We start from the raw sequence: 19,766 nt of genomic DNA, 5'->3' as shown, positions 1-19,766 counted from the left end.
AAAAAATCTTAATACACTCCCAGGGCACACATGCAAGGACATTCCACCTTGTAGTTTAACAGGGCTGTGGAACTCCATACATTTTTACAGGTAATGATGGCACAGCAACCAAGTGGTATGATGCATGTTTAAAACAAATAGCATTCTTAATTTCTTCTTCCAAGGAATAAATATACAAACAGAAGTGCTTCCCCACATTCTCCCTTTCCTCCCACATCCTCTACAAATAATCTTCATCCTTCAAGCACTCCAGATTTATATGTCAAATAATTACAATGGTGATGCCACAGATGAACTCATGGCTTGGAGAAACCACTGAAAGAGATAAGCTCTGGCTGTCTTCAGGGATTCTCACCTCCCAGTTGCATTCATTGAACTGCAGTAAGTTCTCACCCTTGCGTCTCCATTTGTTCTAACCCCTCCACCTTCTGTAAGGTTTTCTAAAGTCCAGAGCCCAGTGATTCTGATGTGTCGAGCACAAAAACATTTGGAGGAGGCGTAACAAAAGCTCAAGAATAAATTACAATGTTTAAGTGGAATGGTCAGTAAGGAAACCTTACAAATCTTTTCCAAAGAGTCTGTGACTCCTGTTGGTACCATTTAAGTGAATGGAAGGGAAACATTTCGATTGCTGAGAAAGCGCCCAAGATTCTCCAAAGCTATGAGAAAGCTTGTCAGAATCCAGTTTAAATGGTGTTTTAGAGAATGATCTAAGGATTAGCTACAACATTTTTTAAGGTAAGGATTCTTTTAGGTTTTGTGGGGTTTGGTTTTTTTTCTTGACATTACCATTTTCTTGCCGTTGCCATTGCAGAAAAAGATTTTTTTTCTCCCCTTTCTCGCTGGAAAAATCATGTTTGTTTGAGTTTATGGGGAAGAGGCATTTGCCTGTGCAAGTATTAAAGTAGACAAAAAACTTTTACCAAACGTTTGCAATGTATTTTATTTTTCTGAAAATGCAGAATAATTAATAAGGATAATAGTATCACCACCATTTCCCTCTTTTTCCTTAGTACACGTGTTATCTGTTAGCCACGCAGGACATAGAAAACTACTGACTTCTGGGAACAGACTTTTCTCCAAGCTTTATCCTACCTTCCCACCTCTATATGTTATAGGCGCATATATCTGTTAGAGGAGATACGCCAATTTGTCTGAAAATAGTTGTATTATGATAACTGCTCTGAAAAGTCAGCATGTAGCTGCTCCGATCTCTAGGATATAAATATGAAAACATATACTTGCTATGGAAAACGAACAGTGGTAGTAGAACACACTGCTATCAGCAGGAACCTGGGAGAAAGGCAGCAGCTTTTGTGATTTCATTTACTTGCTCTATGAAAATGACTAGCAAAAGCAAAGAAGTAAATGAGTTGAATCAGTGCTATAGACTTGCCTCTGCAGGCAGAAAGGAACAGTCTGGTACTGGGGAATGGTTCACTGCAGGCAGCTGGGCAGAGCTCACAGCATGGCCTGGGGTGGTGTAAAAGGAGAACAACCAGTGGCTCCATATAGCTCCCTGAGACACCTTCATTCCCTGAGAACAAAAACAGCCAGCTCCTGTGTGCTAAGTGGAAACAAGCTCGGCTGGCTGGCTTTTCAATCATGCCAAATCCCAGAGCTGTGACATGCAAGGAACAGAATCAAAGTTACAGATTTAAGTAGCAGTAAATCTTTTAACACCCCAGGCAGTTGTTGTTTCCTACTTGCTCTAACTCGCCTCTCAAGCGAGCCTCCACCTGAATTGACCACTTAACAGCACCACAGGTTTCAGGCTTAGGCAGCCCTACCTAGAAGGGCAATTAGATAGCTGTAATTTATGGCTCCTTCTCTTTATCAGAGCAACTGGAAACAGAGCAGGCTAATGACAGACACAACACCACTTTCTAAAATGGAGCTGGGGATGGGATGTGGAGGGTGCAGTCATGACTTTAGAGGTAATCACTAGTTGCAATAGAGATGCATGAACTTCAGCACTTGTCAATACTGAGTGCTAACAGTTCACTCACAGACAGTCCACTTCCCCTACTGCCCAGTAAGGAGTTGCCCAGCCAGCAAAGAGGAAGCACATACTAACAGCCATCCACTCAGCAGTTGGGGATGGACTGGGCTGTCAAGATCCTCACCATCACCTGAAGCATGAAGCAAACACACTTCTTTCTAGATCATTTATTACCATAGCAAATCAAGAAGGTCAGCACACACCTTCCTTCTCTGGCTGTTTCAGTAATACATAACAAGGATCAGGCCTCAAATCCTGCTCAGCAAGCCCTTTCTGAATGGCTCATATTCTAACAGGGGACACCCTCTTGTGCAATTATCATCCATAAACTCAACCTTCTTCATACTTCTTGCAATTCAGTCTGAGCACATAAACCATCACCCTGCTTCAAATCAGCATAAATAGATGTCAAGAGGCATCAGTTCATTACTGTGATCTCAGAGCTCTTCCTATAGAAAGGAAAACACAGATTTGCTCAAGCTAGTAGTCTATCTATTCTATCTCATTAGCCCAGGTCTCTTCAAATTAGGTCTGAATTAATCAAGGGGCAAAGTCTATTCAGCTGGCACCATTTTACCTGAGAAGAAGCCAAATGGCTTTATTGTTTCCTCTCAGTGTTTATGCCAACTAGGAATGCTTTCTCACAGACAACTCCACATCACTACCACTAGTAGAGGTGGAACTAGCACTGTAGTGACAGTAAGGCTACCTTTTCCCAGGGCTGCCACAACACCAGGGACTGATTACTCGTCAGCATTTGTAACAACAAACTCTTTCTTCCCAGGTAAACACTCTTTGCATACTCCCAAGTCTAAGGGTCTTTCAGACTTGGATGACAGCAGCTTACTACAACTCAGCAATTAATCTCACCCTTTCTTAAGGCTATTCAAAGAGGGAATGGATGAGGGAAAAATAGCTGACTCAGGGGGCTTGGTGGTATGTTAAAGGACACCCATCATACCTTGAGCTTGGCTTGGATCTCTCTAGCTTTCCGCCTTGCCAGGACCTGGATGTGACTAGATACCTGCATTGAAAAGATAAAATCCATCTTCATTTCAGAGGAGTACTTGGTAGCTGCTTGCAGAAGTAAACATACTTTAGGCACCCTGTGCAATAGGGAGCTATTCAGGACTGGGGGAAGAGGGAGTTGGAGGTAGCAATGAGATGCTTTTCTAAATATACCTTAAGTGAAATGAAATGAGGTGGGGGATCAGCAAAGGTCTCATTTAAGACATTTTCCAATTCAGTGGCTTTGTCAAGTCAGAGACCTCGTCTAAAACTGAAGAGCCCACCCTTAAATCAAGGGACTGACAGTTCTGATCTCTTTGCTCCCCCCATCTTAGCCTCTTCTTGAGAGGAGGGAAAACCATGTTCTATATCCACTTCTATATCCCCCATCATTATATAATAACTTTCAGAACTTCCCCATATCTAATGTGGGCCAAAACGCATGACAAAATAATTTAGGTTGGAAGGAACTTCTGGATGTCATTCACCAACCCCCTGCCCAAAGCAGGTCTAGGCTGCTCTGTGCTTTGTCCAGTATAGCCTGGACTATCATTCCCAAATTAAAAAGATTCCTTTTGCATCCCATGCCCTGGGTATTTTCAAAATCACCACAGCTGTCTACCTATTTGGGCTGAGCAAGATCCTTCATATAGAGGACTACTGAGGTTCACTGAAAAATTCATTAGTAAACCAAGCAAATGAAATCATACACCATTTAATAGCAGGAAAAAATTCTCTCTCAGTGTGGCTGGGAGACAGGAGCATTACAATCCTACTGTAAAATGCCTGAGCTGACTCTTCCCACCATTCTTATTAACCAGTGCAGCACAGCCACCTCTTTCCAGCAATGCCAGAAGGTAATAACAAGTGAACAGCAAGGTATTTGTTCTCATAAGCCCTCATCAGGTCTAGTGGTCCCACAAAACTAATGTTTACAGGGAAAACTTACCTGTTTCCTTGTGCGTGTTTTCCCTGTTCTCAGCTTAATATAGCGGGCAATCAGCTCATTTCGGCCTGGAACAGAGAAATAATGCAAATAAAAGTTTAGAAAGCTATGACCTCTGGGAAAGATGCATTAGGGAATTAACTGTCTATAGACATCAGCAGAAGGGTGATACTACACACTATTTTCTGTCTTCGAAAGGTACTCATTAGTTTACATGGTCTGAGTTTTAGGAGCAGAACCTTGGACTGCAAATTCTATTTCCCAGCTTGCATCTGTATAGCTTAAAATTATCAGTAAAAAGGAGAACCATGTGCTTTGCTTAATTATATTTCCATAGTGTGTAGAATCTGTAAGCATGGATCAAAATCGCCAGTTCAAAGGAGAAAAAGGAAAGCCACTCACCCTAGAACATTCAGAACAGGAAAAAAGAAGATCCAGGAAATAACAGTCAGCCTCACCTAAGTCCCTGGGAGGTGATGGAACATGTAATCCTGGGAACCATTTCCAGATACATGAAGGACAAGAAGGCAATTGGAAGTAGTCCACAGAGATTTACAAATTGGAAATCATACTTAACCGACCTAGTAGTTTCTGCAGCCAGGTGGATGAGTACAGAGCTGTACATATTGTGACTCTAGCAAGGCTTTTGACTTTGCTTTCCATAATATCCTCATAGGCAACCCTGACAAAATATGGGCGAGCTAAGCGGACAAGCAGGTGTACTGAAAATTGACTCAGTGGATGGGGTCCTGGTTGAGAACAAGCAGACAGTGAGCCAGCAATGCACCCGAAGGCAAAGAAGACTAACATCGTCTCAGGTTATTGACAACATGTCAAGGGAGGTGATCCTTCATCTCTACTCAGCACTGCTGAGGCAACATCTTGAGTACTGTGTCCAGTTCTGGGCTCCTCAGCACAAGAAAGATGTGGAAATACTGGAGTGAGTCCAGCAAAAGGTCCACAAAAACTATTAAGAGACAGGAGAAACCTTTATACGAGTAGAAGCTGAGAGAGCTGAGACTGTTTAGCCTGGAGAAGACTCAGTGGGAGTTTTTAATCTCTGCATATAAATACCTGATGGGAGGCAATGAAGAAGAGAAAACAAGCCTCCTCTCAGCAGTGCCAAGCGATAGGACAAGAAACAAATGGGCACAAACTGAAAGACATGAAATTCCATCTGAAAACAAAGCAGAAGAGAGAGAAAACAATTTTTTTTTTTTTTTTTGCTGGAAAGGTGGTCAAATACTGGTACAGGCTGCCCAGAGAGGTTGTAGAGTTTCCATCCTTGGAGAATACTCAAAACCTGACTGGATACAATCCTGGGCAACCTGCTGTAGCTGACACTGCTTGAGCAATAGGGCCAGACTAGACAATTTGAAGAGATCGATCCCTTCCAACCTAAATGAGTCTGTCATTCTGTGAACTTAAGAAAATGCACAAAAATGAGGAAGTACATAGAAACACCTACACAGAATTTATCAGTGTGACATGATACGGGAAATGAAGACAAGCAGCTTTATGTTTGATGTGAGAGGAGAGACCAGTGCAGAGATGCAAAGAGAAGATGGTCACGGTGACAGATGAAGGAAAAAGGCGTTAAGAACAACATGAATTAAATGGATAACAAAACCTGAAGCTACAAGGTCACTGGTACAGAATTTTAAATTGCTTGGAATGAAAGCAAAAAACTGCAGAAGACTCGGGTCCAGGATTTAAAAAGAAAACAAATCAGGAAGAGAAGCAGAAAAGGCTGAACTACCAACAACTTTAGCAGTGAATAGGAGAAGCGAGCTTAGATCTGATTGACAGCTAGCACCACAGAACTGTATGAGTGGACACCAAGGCATGAGGCACGCTATACAGGTTGCATATACTGGCTCCCATATATCAAGTCTAAGACACACAGATTTTGTTCTTTTCCTGGAGATGAAGGAATAAAGAGCAAAACCAGAAAAGCAGCAGCTACAAATCTGAACCCTAGGCTGATTCAAGACAGAAACCATGATAGAAAGAACAGTCCCAGCAAAATAAAACATTTGTGGTGACCACACTAGTAACGAGACAGAATCTTTATAAGAAGTTGGGAGTGGGAAGTGCAAAGCTGCGAGACATCTTATATGGCTGCAAATGATTGAGGAATTAAGTCAGAATAAACTCAACAGCAATGCCACAGCTCTTAGGAAGTTTATTTATAACAAAATTCTAATATCCCAATTATTTTCTATGGAATGTTTATGGGCTGAATTGAGAACTTGTATATTAGGGCATTATAGACATCAAAAAATGCAAGCAGTGAAAATAGATGCAAAATTTATTCCACTAGTTGAATATTCTATGAAAAGGTTGACACATGTTTTTAGTTTAAAACCCCTGTACAACCCAACCCTGAAAAAAGCTGGATGCCATGAAAGACTGTGCTAGAAACTGAACACCCAACCCTTTAGGGAAGGGCTGGCAAAGCTACTAATTCCATCTATTTCTGAAACAGAAGAATGTAAATGTCAATGACCAGATTTAGTTCATATTCATGAAACAAAACCAAAGCTTACACAGGGATAGGAAAGCATTTTACATTTACAGATCTTAATCTTTTCCTGATACTGTCATTACAGAAGCTCTCCTCATTCCCCTGGGAGAAGAGATCAGGCCTGCGGCTGAGAAAACAGCTCCAGCTTCTCTATACACAAATTAGGAAACACACTGTGCCAGAAACACAATGCCCAGCACGTAACCACTGACCTCTTCAGTTACACAGTTTCAGCATTAGCACAGTGACATGCCCAGGAGTGTTTGATGAGAGTAGATGCTGTCATGCTACCTTCTTCCTGTCTGCTTTTCCAACCAATGTGACCGTTTTTACAAAGCCAACACCAATTACTAGCAACACATACACACCCCACCTTTTTCGAGTCCCTGGAATAATATTTATGGCTTTCCAAACTCTCCATCTGTTGGACAAGGATCCAAGTTGAAAGGTAAGAAACAAGAGCAGTGATTCTTCTTGCACAGATACCAGCATGTGCAAGATTTCAGGACGTTTTGACTCATGTCAAAAGTGGGAAGTGTGCAGAACCAAACCAGGTGCTCAAACCCCATTGTCTATAAAGAAAAAGAATGAAAATTTATACACACCACAAGGACCCTCTGAGGGGCAAAGAGAATGAGTTAGTGGAAGCAAGAGGAAAAACTAGCCTTGAGAGAAGTGGATGCGGCGAGTTTCAGGCAAACTTTTAAAGGGTGCATATTGGGATATACTGACGATTTGAACACATGGAAAGTCTCAAAACACTGTCTTAACAATGGATCATCCTTGCAGAATGAATTGCAAAGGATTCCCAAACAGATATTACATGTTATAGAGCAAGTTTTGCTTTGTTCTGATTCCATGAAGTCAAGAAATTATACAGACTGAGTAGTCTAACAGAGCACTATTCTACTTCAGCAGCAGAAGGCTGCAGGAGTAATCCATGTAACAGGATGCCATGAACAGCCCTGTGCCAGCCACGGTCAGTTCCAGCCATCTCCAAAATGCATGAAAACAACGAGCCATCGAAACCCTTGACCCACTCAGAGAAGTACAAGCTACCCCTATTCAAATAAATAACTAAACAAATAAATAGTATTTTGGAAAGGGCAATAAGCACTGGGGGCAGGAGACACACAGAGAGACACACAAAGGAACCACAAAAAGGACACATATGCGGATGCACAGAAAAGAGAAATGCAAAACATGTGAAAAGACACATCTGGACAAAATGAAGGAGAAAAGGAGATACATGGCAGGGGACCTTGTTGGGGACATGGCTAGAAAGGTGCTCTTGAAAAGAAGTGCTCTGTGGCAGAAGTACACTTTGAGGCAACTGCAGCCCATGGAAGACACATGGCAGAGCAGGGACAACCCTGAAAGGCCTGCAGCTCATTGAGAACTCACACAGGAGCAGAGAAGCAGCAAGAAACAAGGAGCACCAGAGAAAAGAAAAAAAAAAAACAAACAAAAAAAACCCCAAACCCCAACAAACTAAAAAGCAAGGGGTAGCAGAAAGAAACCTTTACACAGTTACCCCCAACCTCCTGCACCATGCAGCACCTGAAAGGAGTTAGGAGGAACTGAGTATTACAGAGAATAAAAAAAAAGGGAAGCTGAGACCAGGCAGCTGGCAGGAAAACTGTAGGCAGTAAACTGTAGACAGCCTGGGAAAGTGAGAGGTGTTTCCCTAAGCATGCATTTAACTGCTTGTCTTTGACAACAACAGCAAAAATCCAATGCTATCTCAGGCAATGTACTTCACTGGAGAAGACTAGAGGGAGGGGAGACTTGTACAAATTGTACATATTAGAAGCTGGTATAGAAATACTCTAGAGAGAAATTCTCTAGAGTGTTCAAATGTGGATCCTCAAAATGTCCAGCTTTAGAACTCACTTTCCACTTGCCTCCACCTCTCATACAGCTTTCTTCTTCCAGAAGCATGTTCTCACAGAGCCAGGGGAAAAACAAGGTGGAAGGGTATATTAAGTTAATAGAGATACTAGTAGCAAAAAAAACAGAAAAAAAAAAACCCAGATCACTCTACAAAGACATTAGCATCACAGGAATTATTAAATACAGAACTATACAAATTGCCAAGCCAAATAAACTGCAGCGAGGATGTGTTAAATTACCAGGAATCAAAATTGCAAGAGAAAACAAGTCCTAAACATCTTTTGGTTTCCTTATCAAGAGTTAGATGTAAGCAGGTATTACACAGACAGAGGCCTGTAGGTTCACAACCTCTGGAAAGCACTTTCTTTGTCTCACAACCCTGCTGCAGGGTCAGCAGAGACCAGCACACTCCTCATTTGGCTGGAACAGGCAGAGCTGTCATAAACTGTCAGATGGTTCATTTTTTAGAGCTATGTAAAGTGTCCCTCGGTAATCTGATCATACGTTGTATTCTTAGAATAACTCCCGCTGAGGCTTGCCACGGTCACCAGAACCTGCCAACAGTTGTGCCCCCTCTGTCAAAACTGCGCATTGAGTTTCATGAAGCTCTAGCCAACATACCAGCTGCAGCACAGCACCTTTATCCTCTCTGCAGCCTTCCCCTTGGAAACATGGCATGAAAAAGGAGTAAAGAGATACTCACATGTTCTTTAACTCTCACTCCTAACAGATACATTTCAAAGGGCATCAGTTTAGCTCCTACTCCATCTTACACTGTATTGCAAAACTTTGCATTCAGTTACCCAGGAAGGTGTTGCTAAGAGAAGTGAATCAAGAGGCTTTTTGATTCTCCATTCTACACCCGTGCACCTTTCCATATAAGAGAAGTGTCTGCCTGTAAGGAAGGAGGACAATCAAGGGAACCCCAGAGCCATAGAAAGAATTTCCCAAAATGCTTTCTCATTGTGAGCTGTGTGCTCACTTCCTGTTAGTAGAGGTATATTACTGCTTGTGTGAGAGGCTTGTCTGGGACTTGAAGAGATAAAGCATATCTAAACCCAAGACTTCCTTGCACACCTGTTGCCAAACAAAACAGAACCAACAAACGCCTCTCTTCTGTGATGGGTGAGAGCAAAGAACTCAATGATTTCTGCAAAATCCTTCCAGCGGGAAACGGCATGAAAGTACCTGCTTCTTTGCAGCAATACCTTTTCTGCACCCAAAGCAAACATATGCACCTACATGTGAAACACAGCAAAGATATGAGAACTACAGAAGCAACTCTCCAGCTGTATTCAATGAAAGGCTAGTGAAAGCAAGGTCAAGGAAGACATCTAAATTATCATTTCAATTTCTTTGTGTCACCTAATGATAACTCCTGGGGCACAGCTATTTGCTAAACTTGCTAAGCATTTAGTTAACTGTTGAACACAATTAACACAAACATAATGAACTGTGTGCGTCAGGCAGCATGACAAATAGACACGGGAGGGAATTGAAGGACAACTCAGCAGTCCGCCAAACATCAGTGTTTCTCTATGCATACAAAGCAAAACTAACTGCCGAGCAAGCCTTACTAGAATAACATTTAAGGCAAAAGCAGCGTGTGTTATGTTTGCATGCACACATGGGACTAACTGCTCTGGCGTCTGCTCCAACCCATACCTACCTGCACAGCCATACTTTCCATATCCACTTACACTCCCAGCTACACTAAATGCCTTCCCAGACATTACCCATGCCAGAAGGTGCATGTGAAAAGAAAAAACACATTTTTTTTCTTTCTGATGGCTAATCCCATCTTCTCATCAAGATGCATGGACACTTCAGTCTTACTGATATAATCCTTAATATCTGTTTTAACGCTACCTTTATGAGACTTTCCCCTCATCACAAACTGTCTTTTCTTACCAAACCCTTGGTGAGAAAATTCTGCTAGCTTCCCAGTTTCCCAACCCAGCTTTTTCAAGAGAAGAGAAAATGCCATATTCGATCTTTCCTTCTTTGGCCTCAGTTTCCTTCAGCCTGTCCTATCTTCCTTGACTTTTGTCAATCACTAATGTAGCACTTTTTTTGATTATTAACATGCTTGCTTTCAACCTTAAAATCTCTTTTGCAGGAAACTTGTTTGTGAAGTTTTATACTTTGGCCTCTACCTCTCCTATAGGTCCTTCTCCCCCTTTTTCTGAGCTTTGCCTTGGTATACAACTTACATAATACAGTGATGATGTTCAGCACCAAAAGCTACTTTTACTAATAATTCCACTACCAGAGCTGAGGCTGTCATCAAAGTCAATAAGAATTCTGCAATAGACATCTCCCTGTTTATCCCTGTCTTTCCACCTCTCCTTGGGACCCTCCACCCTCACTCCCCCACCATAAATCTCTAAACTCTGTAGTTTGCTCTTCACTGGTCTTCAGTATTTGTTGGTAGCTATAAATTAAACATACATAGCAGGTAATACAGCATGGTGTATTCTTTCTCCCATTTATCTGGATTGCAGCTGTGGCAAATGCCTGTGGGAAGCAGCCCCAACAGCGGTAGGCAGTCTAGAGAGCAGCATATTTATTTACACTTAGGAGCTGGAGACAACTTCTTAAGTATTATATTAAAAATTACGAAGTTCACTCTAACCAAGCTCCTTTTGAAGCTTTTTTCAACTACCTGTATTTTTATTCCCAACTTCTACACTGAATCCAGAGAACTGTATTCAGAAGGCAATAAAAGAACTCAATACACCACTATGACCATCATACTGGGATCACTTCCTATGAAAGATGGGAAAGATAGAAAAACATAGCGCATTTTATTGCGCTAATCTATCCTATGAAGGCATCTGTCCCTCCACCAATGCAAAACTGCAGTATATTCAGCTGTGAGAAGAAAGTTTCTTCACTCTGATCATGCGTTCCATGCTTGAATTTGCTCAGTATTAACCTTCCACAAGAAGGTTCCCTGAGCTCATGCAGTCCCTACAATAAGGGATTTTGAGATGAAGACTCAAAGAAAGCTGAAACAGTACTTCTGAAAAACAGTATCAAAACAATCAGATCCCTGAAAACACAATACTAAAGTGATTAGCACCACTACATTGTCAGTTCTTCCCCTACATACCTGTTTTCATCATTTGACTGTGCAAGTGATGAGTTCTTCTGAAATGCCAAAGTTGAAGCTTTATTTGCTGGGCAGAATGTGCCACTCAGCCACCTCACATGGGGAAATGGAAGTCTGGTGATCAGTCTGTCTGAGGTCATAAACTCATTGTTTGTCTCATTTACTAACTGGTCTAAATACTGACACCCCGCCTAGTGCAAAAAGGCCTTTTGCTGGGAACGTTAGTGTTTGATCCTTTTCAGCTCTATAACCTAAAATTCACAGCTAGAAACCAACAAGTGCTATTCCCATTTAGAAACTGCTGGCTCTTGATGGCCATTTTGATACTTTATGCAAGGGGCATGACTGGGGGATAATAATTACAGATGCTGCAGGGTTTGGGAAGCTTCTTCCTGATGCCAAAGAAAGAGCGGATATAAATGAAAAGTTAGTTACCACAGGTGTAGTTACAGCAACAAATTATTGATCAGCAAAACAACTTGAAAAAAGATGGTTCTCCTCAGATGGTCAGCCCTCCTCCTCAATATTCCATTAACTCCTCTGTGCAGCTGGAAAAAGGTTGGGGTGGGACAGTACACTAATTACCAAAAATTAAAATATAAGCCCTTCCCCACTTAGATTTTGTTGTTGGTTTTGTTTTGTTTTTTTTCCAATCAGCTTATTTTTAATTGGATTGGTGAACTAGGTCATTTTGTGGCTACCTTAACCACAGCGTTGGCACAGCAGAGCGAACAAAGAATCAGGGCAGAACTCTTTAAACCAGTTTTGCCACCAGAGAAACCGTAGCCTGGAGCTGTACTCCATCTAACTGCTCACTCGCATACCTACTCGTAAGAAGATGGGCAAGGCGCCTCCTGTGCTTGCATCATTTGTCTGAAGGCTAGACAGTGCCTCCTAATTACTGCCCCAAAGGCACGTGGAGTTACTCCTCCTAAAGATGAGCTTTTACTGAAGTACAACAATGTATGCATGAAGAAATCCCTCTCCATCACCCTATAATGGGAAGCTCCAGGCTGTGCAGCTCTTGACCACCCCTTAGCCTCTAATACAGATTTTCAGCGCATAAATTGAATGTCCTCATCAGATGTGTCTTCCCACATTATCACCTCAGGCCACAGAAATGTAAAATAATCCATCCAGTAAGTACTCCTCCATATACACATTAAGGGCTGCAACAGGAATGGAGCTGGGACTTGTTCTGGTACTTCCCAGAGTAAGACTGATGAGAATCTTACAGAAATTGTTTAAATTCAATTTGCCTGGGAAATCCCACAGTCACATCAAAGCAGCTGCATATAGTAATATGAGTCCTTCATATGCCAGAGAGTATATCAGATAACACCCCAAACAGCCAATAACAATCCTACAATATGGAAAGGCATGTCAAAACAACATCCTCCAGTTCCCGTGAGTCCAAGTTCTAAATTATAGACCCAGACATCTGCTAAATTCTTCCTTAGGTCAAGAAATGCCTTGTCTGCTTGTTTCAATAACTTCCAATAGCTGAAGGGTATCTGAAAGCAATGCTCAATAGCATTTCAGTGATACTGCCTCAAACAATAGCAAAAACTCCAGCATCTGTCCTCATTTTGCAGTCAGCTGCCTCTGCTGGCACCAAAAGCACACCGTCTCTTGCAGATTCTGCCCAAGTGTTAATCTATCTTGTGCATACCCAGGTAACAGGCTGATCAAGTAGTCAAAGCTTCAGCCATCACAGAAATCAGAGCTAAAAGGGGTCTGCGAGACACAAGCAGCCACTTGCTGTGTGACCAGCACAGAACTAATGCAATTCTCAAGGTGTCTGGCCTAGTCTGGCTTAGTCCTGTGATGAGCTGTGACTGCTTCACTTGATATGTATTACACCAGGACCCAGTCCTAGCCAACTGGCTGAAAATTATGCAGCAACTTCAAGGGGAGCAAAAGATGTTCTTTCATTATATGAATATGCACTATTATTTATTCTTTACTATGCAATAGCAAAGATGCTAGTTGTTAGAACTAGAACTATTTGTTAAAGATGTCATACTCTGTAACAGGTGAAAAAATAATGTGGACAGAAAAGCCTAGCAGAAACACAGGCTTCATAACTAAGTAGCTATGCAGGAACTATTCTGGATAATAGACAAGTTCTGCCAAGTTCATAAAATTTCCTTACAGTGGGCTGCTGATATTTTGACCCTGCTCTCTTTCTGCTCCTAATACTGAAGCAATTCTGTTCTACGTTCTTTAAACATCTGTTCCCTGACTGAGTTTACAGTGTAAGTCTGATAGAGAGCTGGGCAACCAGGATTCAGGCAGTGACAGGAGAGTAGGAAAAAGAGGATGACAAAACTATTTAAGCTGCAGAGATACCTAAAAATGCATATAGGTCCAGAAGGAAATTTACAAATACCTAAGTGCTTCAATACCTTCTAGATGAAAGCTGCTGTATCTAGAATTGCCAAATCATTTTCCTTATCTTAACCATAAAGGATCACACTAGACATGAACAGCTTCAGTAGAGCTGGCTTTGCTTCCAGGCACAGGAACAGAGTAGATGTCCTTTGAAGGTCCCTCCCAGCACCATTTTCTATGATTCTACAACTAAAGATGATGATGCAGTGATCATATGCAGGAATGCTCATAACCCCCAGTTAACGGTTGAAGGCAGCATTGTGCCAATACTGTCACACTTAGAAATAGGCTTACATCTACAGCACTTGCAGTCAACAACATGGGTCATTCCTACTGGGTCATCTCAGAAGCACTGGTTACACTCCTTCCACTCTGGTCCACAAACTCCTGTCTAAGCTCCTGAAAAGGGTTTGTAATTATTGCACAAATGATACTTGAGGAAAAAAGAGTGATTCCAAAAACATTTTTTCACATGAAAAAGTTTTAACTGAAAGTGTAAATTCCTGTTAAGAAGCTAGAGACAGAGCAAGACCATGCCTGTGTATGTGCACGCAGTGAGCCTCAGAGAATTTGGAGTAACCAGAAGATGGGTCACAAGTTCAAGGTGACAGCAATGAGGAACAGCTGCTGGCTATGCACCCTTCAGCAGCAGGTGTACCCAGGCCCCAGAGGTTTAAGTCAGCTCTGCCAGTGGCCAACAGACTTACAAAACCATCTGTCTGGGCACAACCTGCACACAGCCTTCCAGTTTCGCTGCCCAGATCTTCATCATACGCAGACAATACAGGGCTTGTTATGGATTACGTAATGAGCAACTGTTTAAACCAATAGGCAGTCCTACTTCTCCTGTGCTCATTATATGGATCCTAAATTCATGAGAATACTGCCTCTTCTTTTTGCTGTTATATTGTCTTTCTCTTATCAAGCTGCTTTCCTTCACTTTTGGGAGAAACCCTTTAAAGCACAAGAACAGGGAATGGTTATGTTGTCTTGGTACTGGTTTTGCTGAACAGTAGGACTATTATTATAAAGTTTTGTTAAGCTATATGCTCTCCAGCAATAAAGCATGCCTTTGAAAGAGACTTCAGAAGAGCGTTCATGTGATAGCTTTTGATTACTCGCCCTGTAAATAAGAAAGATCCTTTTTCTTCTGTGAGGTCTCCACACAACCTGCGTATTGACACTTTGCATCTCTCCCTAGGTACATGCATGCCCTTGCTTGAGAAATGCTATCACCCTTCTCTACCCAATGTCTGACTAACCAACAGAAGACAAATTCTGAGAAAGAACTCCTAGTATTTACCCTAAAGTTTGCTCTTCCTGTTTCAGACCTGAGAAAAGGCCTCTGTGTCCATCAGTTGAATAAATTTATACATGTCACAAACCCACAGACAGTAAAAATCATAATATTAACAATTTTGAAAAAAAAAAACCAACCAGATATTTACATTGAAAAGCCATATTTGGTCACCACCTAATGCCCATGTTCTCTGTTTCTTCCACAAAATCATAGTGCATCTAAACTGCAATGCACCTCTTATACAAAACACATACATATGCATCATTTCTTGGGACTAGTTTTACATTCCTTATAGTTTTGTCTGATACAACTTTAAAAACCCCCAACATTTCATTGCAACTTCTAATTTTCATTCTAACTCCTTATAGAGGAGAGAACCCTCAGCACTGAGCACCATGCTATCATGAAGCTTCTTCTGATGACCATCGCATATTCCTTCTTTCTCCCCCATTAATCCTAGTCATGCTCACATGTTCCACATAAAATCCCTCTCCCTCTTAAATGTTAACACCCTTCAAATATTTTTAGACTGTTATTATGTGTCCCCCCACCCTCCACCTTTCAGTCATCGCTTAGCCAAGCTATGTATATTTAGCTACTTTAATCTTTCATCCTAAATCAGTCCCTTCAACTCCCAGAGCTCAATGTTAAGTCTGGTATGCTTGCTGCTCTTCTCAGAACTCACTGTATGTTTTTGAGATCTTTCTGGTAATGTGTTCACAAAAAACCTGTCCAGAAGAGAGCTTTACATGCACTTGGTTTAAAGAAAAAATAAACCCAGCCCAGTGGACATTGTTCATTTTCATTTTCCATGTCTGATTTTGTCCCCAGGTTTTTAATTCAATCTGAAATTTTAAATACAAATTAACAATTTGTATATTTAAGAGCAGATTAGCAACTAGAAATATCTGGATCCAATTGTGAAAGAACAGTGTTTTTAAAAATGAAAAAAAAAACCAAAAACAAGCAAACACTAAGGCTTTTTTATTAAACTTTTCAGAAAACCACTGGAATGTACGAAGTTACCCAGTATACCACTACAGAGCAAGTCTATCTTGGAGAATTACTAAATGTCTGAAATTCAGAAATCAAAAAGTTAGAGGAAGAGCCAAAAGAGTAATGCAGTGTAGCTAATGAAGGAAGTTACTTGAACGTGATGAAAGCTCTGTGGCTGCAGATACATACGGTGAGAAAAAGACAATCCTACACAACATGCTTGTGTTTAAGCCTGACAGGACTACAAGGCTGCTAAAAAAAATATCAAAAGGGCCAAGAAAAGGAAGTATGTGCCCTTTGTTGAAACAATAGGATAATGCCCCCCCAACACAGTCACAATAATTTTGAAAACATGTAATACACAATAAAACTGCTAATGATATTTCTGTTCAGTACTAAGCATGTTAAGGGAAGATGCCACAGCCACTACTAATTAATTCTATTAAATGCAACAGCAAGCAGTTTCCTGGCTGGTTGCATTTCAAAAAGTGGTAAATTCCTCAATATTCAGGAATTGCTTGGAACTCACGGAATATTTATTTTTATGTTTGCATGGAGAAACCCCCAGTTAAACTAACATACAGTTTAACTTGAAGAACCCTAGCCTCAGCTTACAAAGGAGATGGAAGGAAAATTTACATGCTCCAGCAGAAGTTTAACCTGCTGCAAATGCCTCCAGAAATCAGTCTTCATCTAGTCACCACCAAAGGATTTGAACCACACAAAAGTGAGGTTAAAAGCTGACTCGGTGAAATAAAACCTTGTTATTGAGCAAGCCCAACAACATCACACCTAACACTAGGAAAAGAGAGAAAAGTCTGCATCCTGACCAACTGTCCACGAATCTAAGTTTCATCTGTCTTCTGGTGTTTCAAATGAGATATTCAATTTTGTTACCAAAACTGTGGGATAAAAAAGGGCTGTTCTACGGTTCACTAGGTCACAATAATGGAAAACATAGGAACTGCAGAAGTATCTAATGGATATCACAGCTGAAATCCAAATTTTCCAATTACCTGGGCCAGCCAGTTCAACATCAACTGAGCACATTCTCAGCATGTTCCAGTTGCTTTGACTGAAACATTAGGTGAGATGCTAAAGCAGATCTACAATAAGGCATGTGGAGACTGACACCTTGAAGGTTTTCATATTTGTAATAGCTGCCATGCTCCTCCCACCCCTCAAGGAGAAGTGTTTATGAACTGGGACAGGCAGTGCTTCCTCTGGTTTATTTTATTGATTTCCAGTTTAAGTTACTATTTGCAGTCATAGAAAACATTAACTGAGACCATATCCCTCTGAGACAAAGGCAATAGCCTGCAAATTTACCTAGTCACTTCGCAACAGGGGTGGGAGGGACCACCTGTGACACAGTAGGTTTTAGCATCAGATTGACCTTTTATGCCAGCTTAATTCATGTTGCAAGCTCAAGTCTCTGCAGCTCACCGACAGCTCCAGGTTTTAACATGGTTATCTACCCTTCTTCTATCACTCAGCCTCAGAGCTTTGGATGTCTTGAAGTATTTCCTATGAGCTGTGTCAGGGCTTTGACTCACCAACAGATGGTACAGCGTGGGAGATAGATAGATGACTGCCCCCAGCTGTCTGCCCCACCCTGCGCAGCACAGAAATGGCAGAACTGTTTGTATAGTTGCTAAACTACTGCCTCCTACAGAACAGCAATCTAACACACAGCCATCCATTCTAGATCCTCCTAGAGAAAAGGTGCTCCAAGTCAGATGTTTGTGCGGTGAAAGGAAACGCTGCACAGTTAAGGCAGTAGCTCATTTCTTCCAAGCTCTTACTTCCTCCGTGGTAAACCAAGGCCCCAACAGTGTTTTGTCAAAGTAAGTACTCACTTTTGCTAGTTACTATTTTTTATTTCTCTGTCCTCGGTAGTGTTGGGAGACCTGCTCTATCTACCATCGCCATGCAAATTACACAAAGGCACTAAGCTCTTTCCCTCTTCTTTCTCTACACCATTAGTGAAGATGCCAAGAGATACCAGCCTCATCCTTCTAATGTCAGCACAATGATTAGGAGAAAACATAGCATCCCATATCCAACAAGACAGCTTTTCATGCCTTAAGTAGGTGGTAAGCAAAGACTGCTGGAGAGGAGAGTGAGAGCAGGACTGTGTAATGAGCTTATTCAGTCAGGATGCCGTCTCCAGTAATGGAATACAACCAGAAGGGAAAAACACAATAGAAAAGAAAGCAGCAAGGACACCGCTGGGGAACAATGAAATGCTTCAACTTTTGTCAAGGGAAAGGAGCATATACATTTCTCTCTAACACCTCGCCCCTTGGCTCAGCAAACTCTGCAAGTCGGTCACGGGACAGCTAAACAACTGTCCCTTGGGGGCAGCGCCAGCTCCACACAGAGCTCGTCCTGTTCGTGAGCTGGCTCGCAAGCGGTGAAGATGAAATCAGGGACTATATTTATTCTCCCTGCCTGGTCAGATCTTTCTATAGATCCCAGGCCGGGCCCCGCTTCCTTGGCATGAATCCTGGAGACAAGTAAGCAAAGGGGGGCATAAATCAATGCCTTGGGTTCTGTCAGGAGCACATTGAACCAACCGTCCATGCTGGGAACAGGTGCACTGAAGGCAAGCAGGGACACTGTCCCGTTTGGAGTTGTGGGGGAGGGCTTGCAGGAAAGCTGCTCCCTTATCCCAGAGCCTAGCCTCAGCTTTCAAACTGCAAGTGGGTGACCTGCCTTCTGCAGCTCTCCACTCCAGTCAACTAGAGACTTCCCACTAAACGCCAGTCCATGCTACGTGAGGCCCCAGCCTTGCTGGTTTCAGCAGTCCATTCTACCTTGCTTTTACTTTTGCTCTCACTCTGTCACCAAAATCCTTCACTTTTTGCTCCAAACGTTCACTCCAAAGCTGAAGTATTTCAGGGACCGTGCAGAACGATCAGTGAATTGAGGCAGCCTTAAAACACAACTGTAATTTTCCAGCAGTAATTTTAAAAGTCACCTGTTGTGAAAATTAGCGCAACAAGCCAGTTTTGCAAACCGAGAGCAGCAAGGACCATGCCACCAATCCATGCTTAATAACTGTGGAGAGGATCTTCAAGTAATATATTAGTTTGAGTAACATTTTAAAGCAAATACTGCTTCTGAAAGAAGCAGTCCTACCCCTCACTTCAAACAAGGCTGCTCAGTCCCTTTTCCTCATACCGTCCCCTAGAGTACTGGCATAAGCAGTTGTGCAGCTGTGCAGTGAAACAAATCAGGGGGCTTATCCAAAACTAAGTTCACTTTTTTCCCCCCTTTGTGGCTGTTAGTTTTAAGCTGCATCAGTTCCTTGGTCGGTTCCACAGCACAACCACAAAAACGTTTGTACTGGCATAGAGCAGGAATTGATCTCTACATAAGAATACTGACAACTTCTGAGCCTCAGGGTGATCTGCCTTAGTCAACATATATTGCTCTGTTCAGACACAATGGTGTATGTACCCAGTAAAACCATCCATACTAGATAAGGTTCTGTAAATAAGACCTCACCCATGCCCCCATAGTGAGAGCAATCTATTCACTAGCTCAGTGAACAATGGCTCGATGGGTGGACAGAAACCT

At 41.9% G+C, this 19,766-nt stretch overlaps 1 protein-coding gene across 9 annotated transcripts in view; it reads right to left on the bottom strand.

The window, feature by feature from the left end:
- TEAD4 (TEA domain transcription factor 4) overlaps nt 1-19,766 on the bottom strand; it is a 54,676-nt gene that overhangs the window by 19,355 nt on the left and 15,555 nt on the right. For all 9 annotated transcript variants that reach the window (XR_009963954.1, XM_062614135.1, XM_062614132.1 and 6 more), the window contains 2 exons: nt 3,960-4,024; nt 2,964-3,026 (listed from right to left, as the gene is read on the bottom strand). Coding sequence is in view for 8 of the 9 variants with exons in the window: in XM_062614135.1 (XP_062470119.1) it covers nt 2,964-3,026; nt 3,960-4,024 (128 nt within the window). In the remaining variant the exon portion in view is untranslated. The remainder of the gene's footprint in view (nt 1-2,963; nt 3,027-3,959; nt 4,025-19,766) is intronic.

The sequence above is a fragment of the Pezoporus occidentalis genome, unplaced genomic scaffold (assembly GCF_034315485.1).
Source record: "Pezoporus occidentalis ecotype Australia unplaced genomic scaffold, CSIRO_AGI_Poc_V1 ctg172, whole genome shotgun sequence".
Lineage (NCBI taxonomy): Eukaryota > Metazoa > Chordata > Aves > Psittaciformes > Psittacidae > Pezoporus > Pezoporus occidentalis.
The sequence above is the reverse complement of the archived record's forward strand: the minus strand, read 5'-3'. Positions and strand labels throughout refer to the sequence as shown.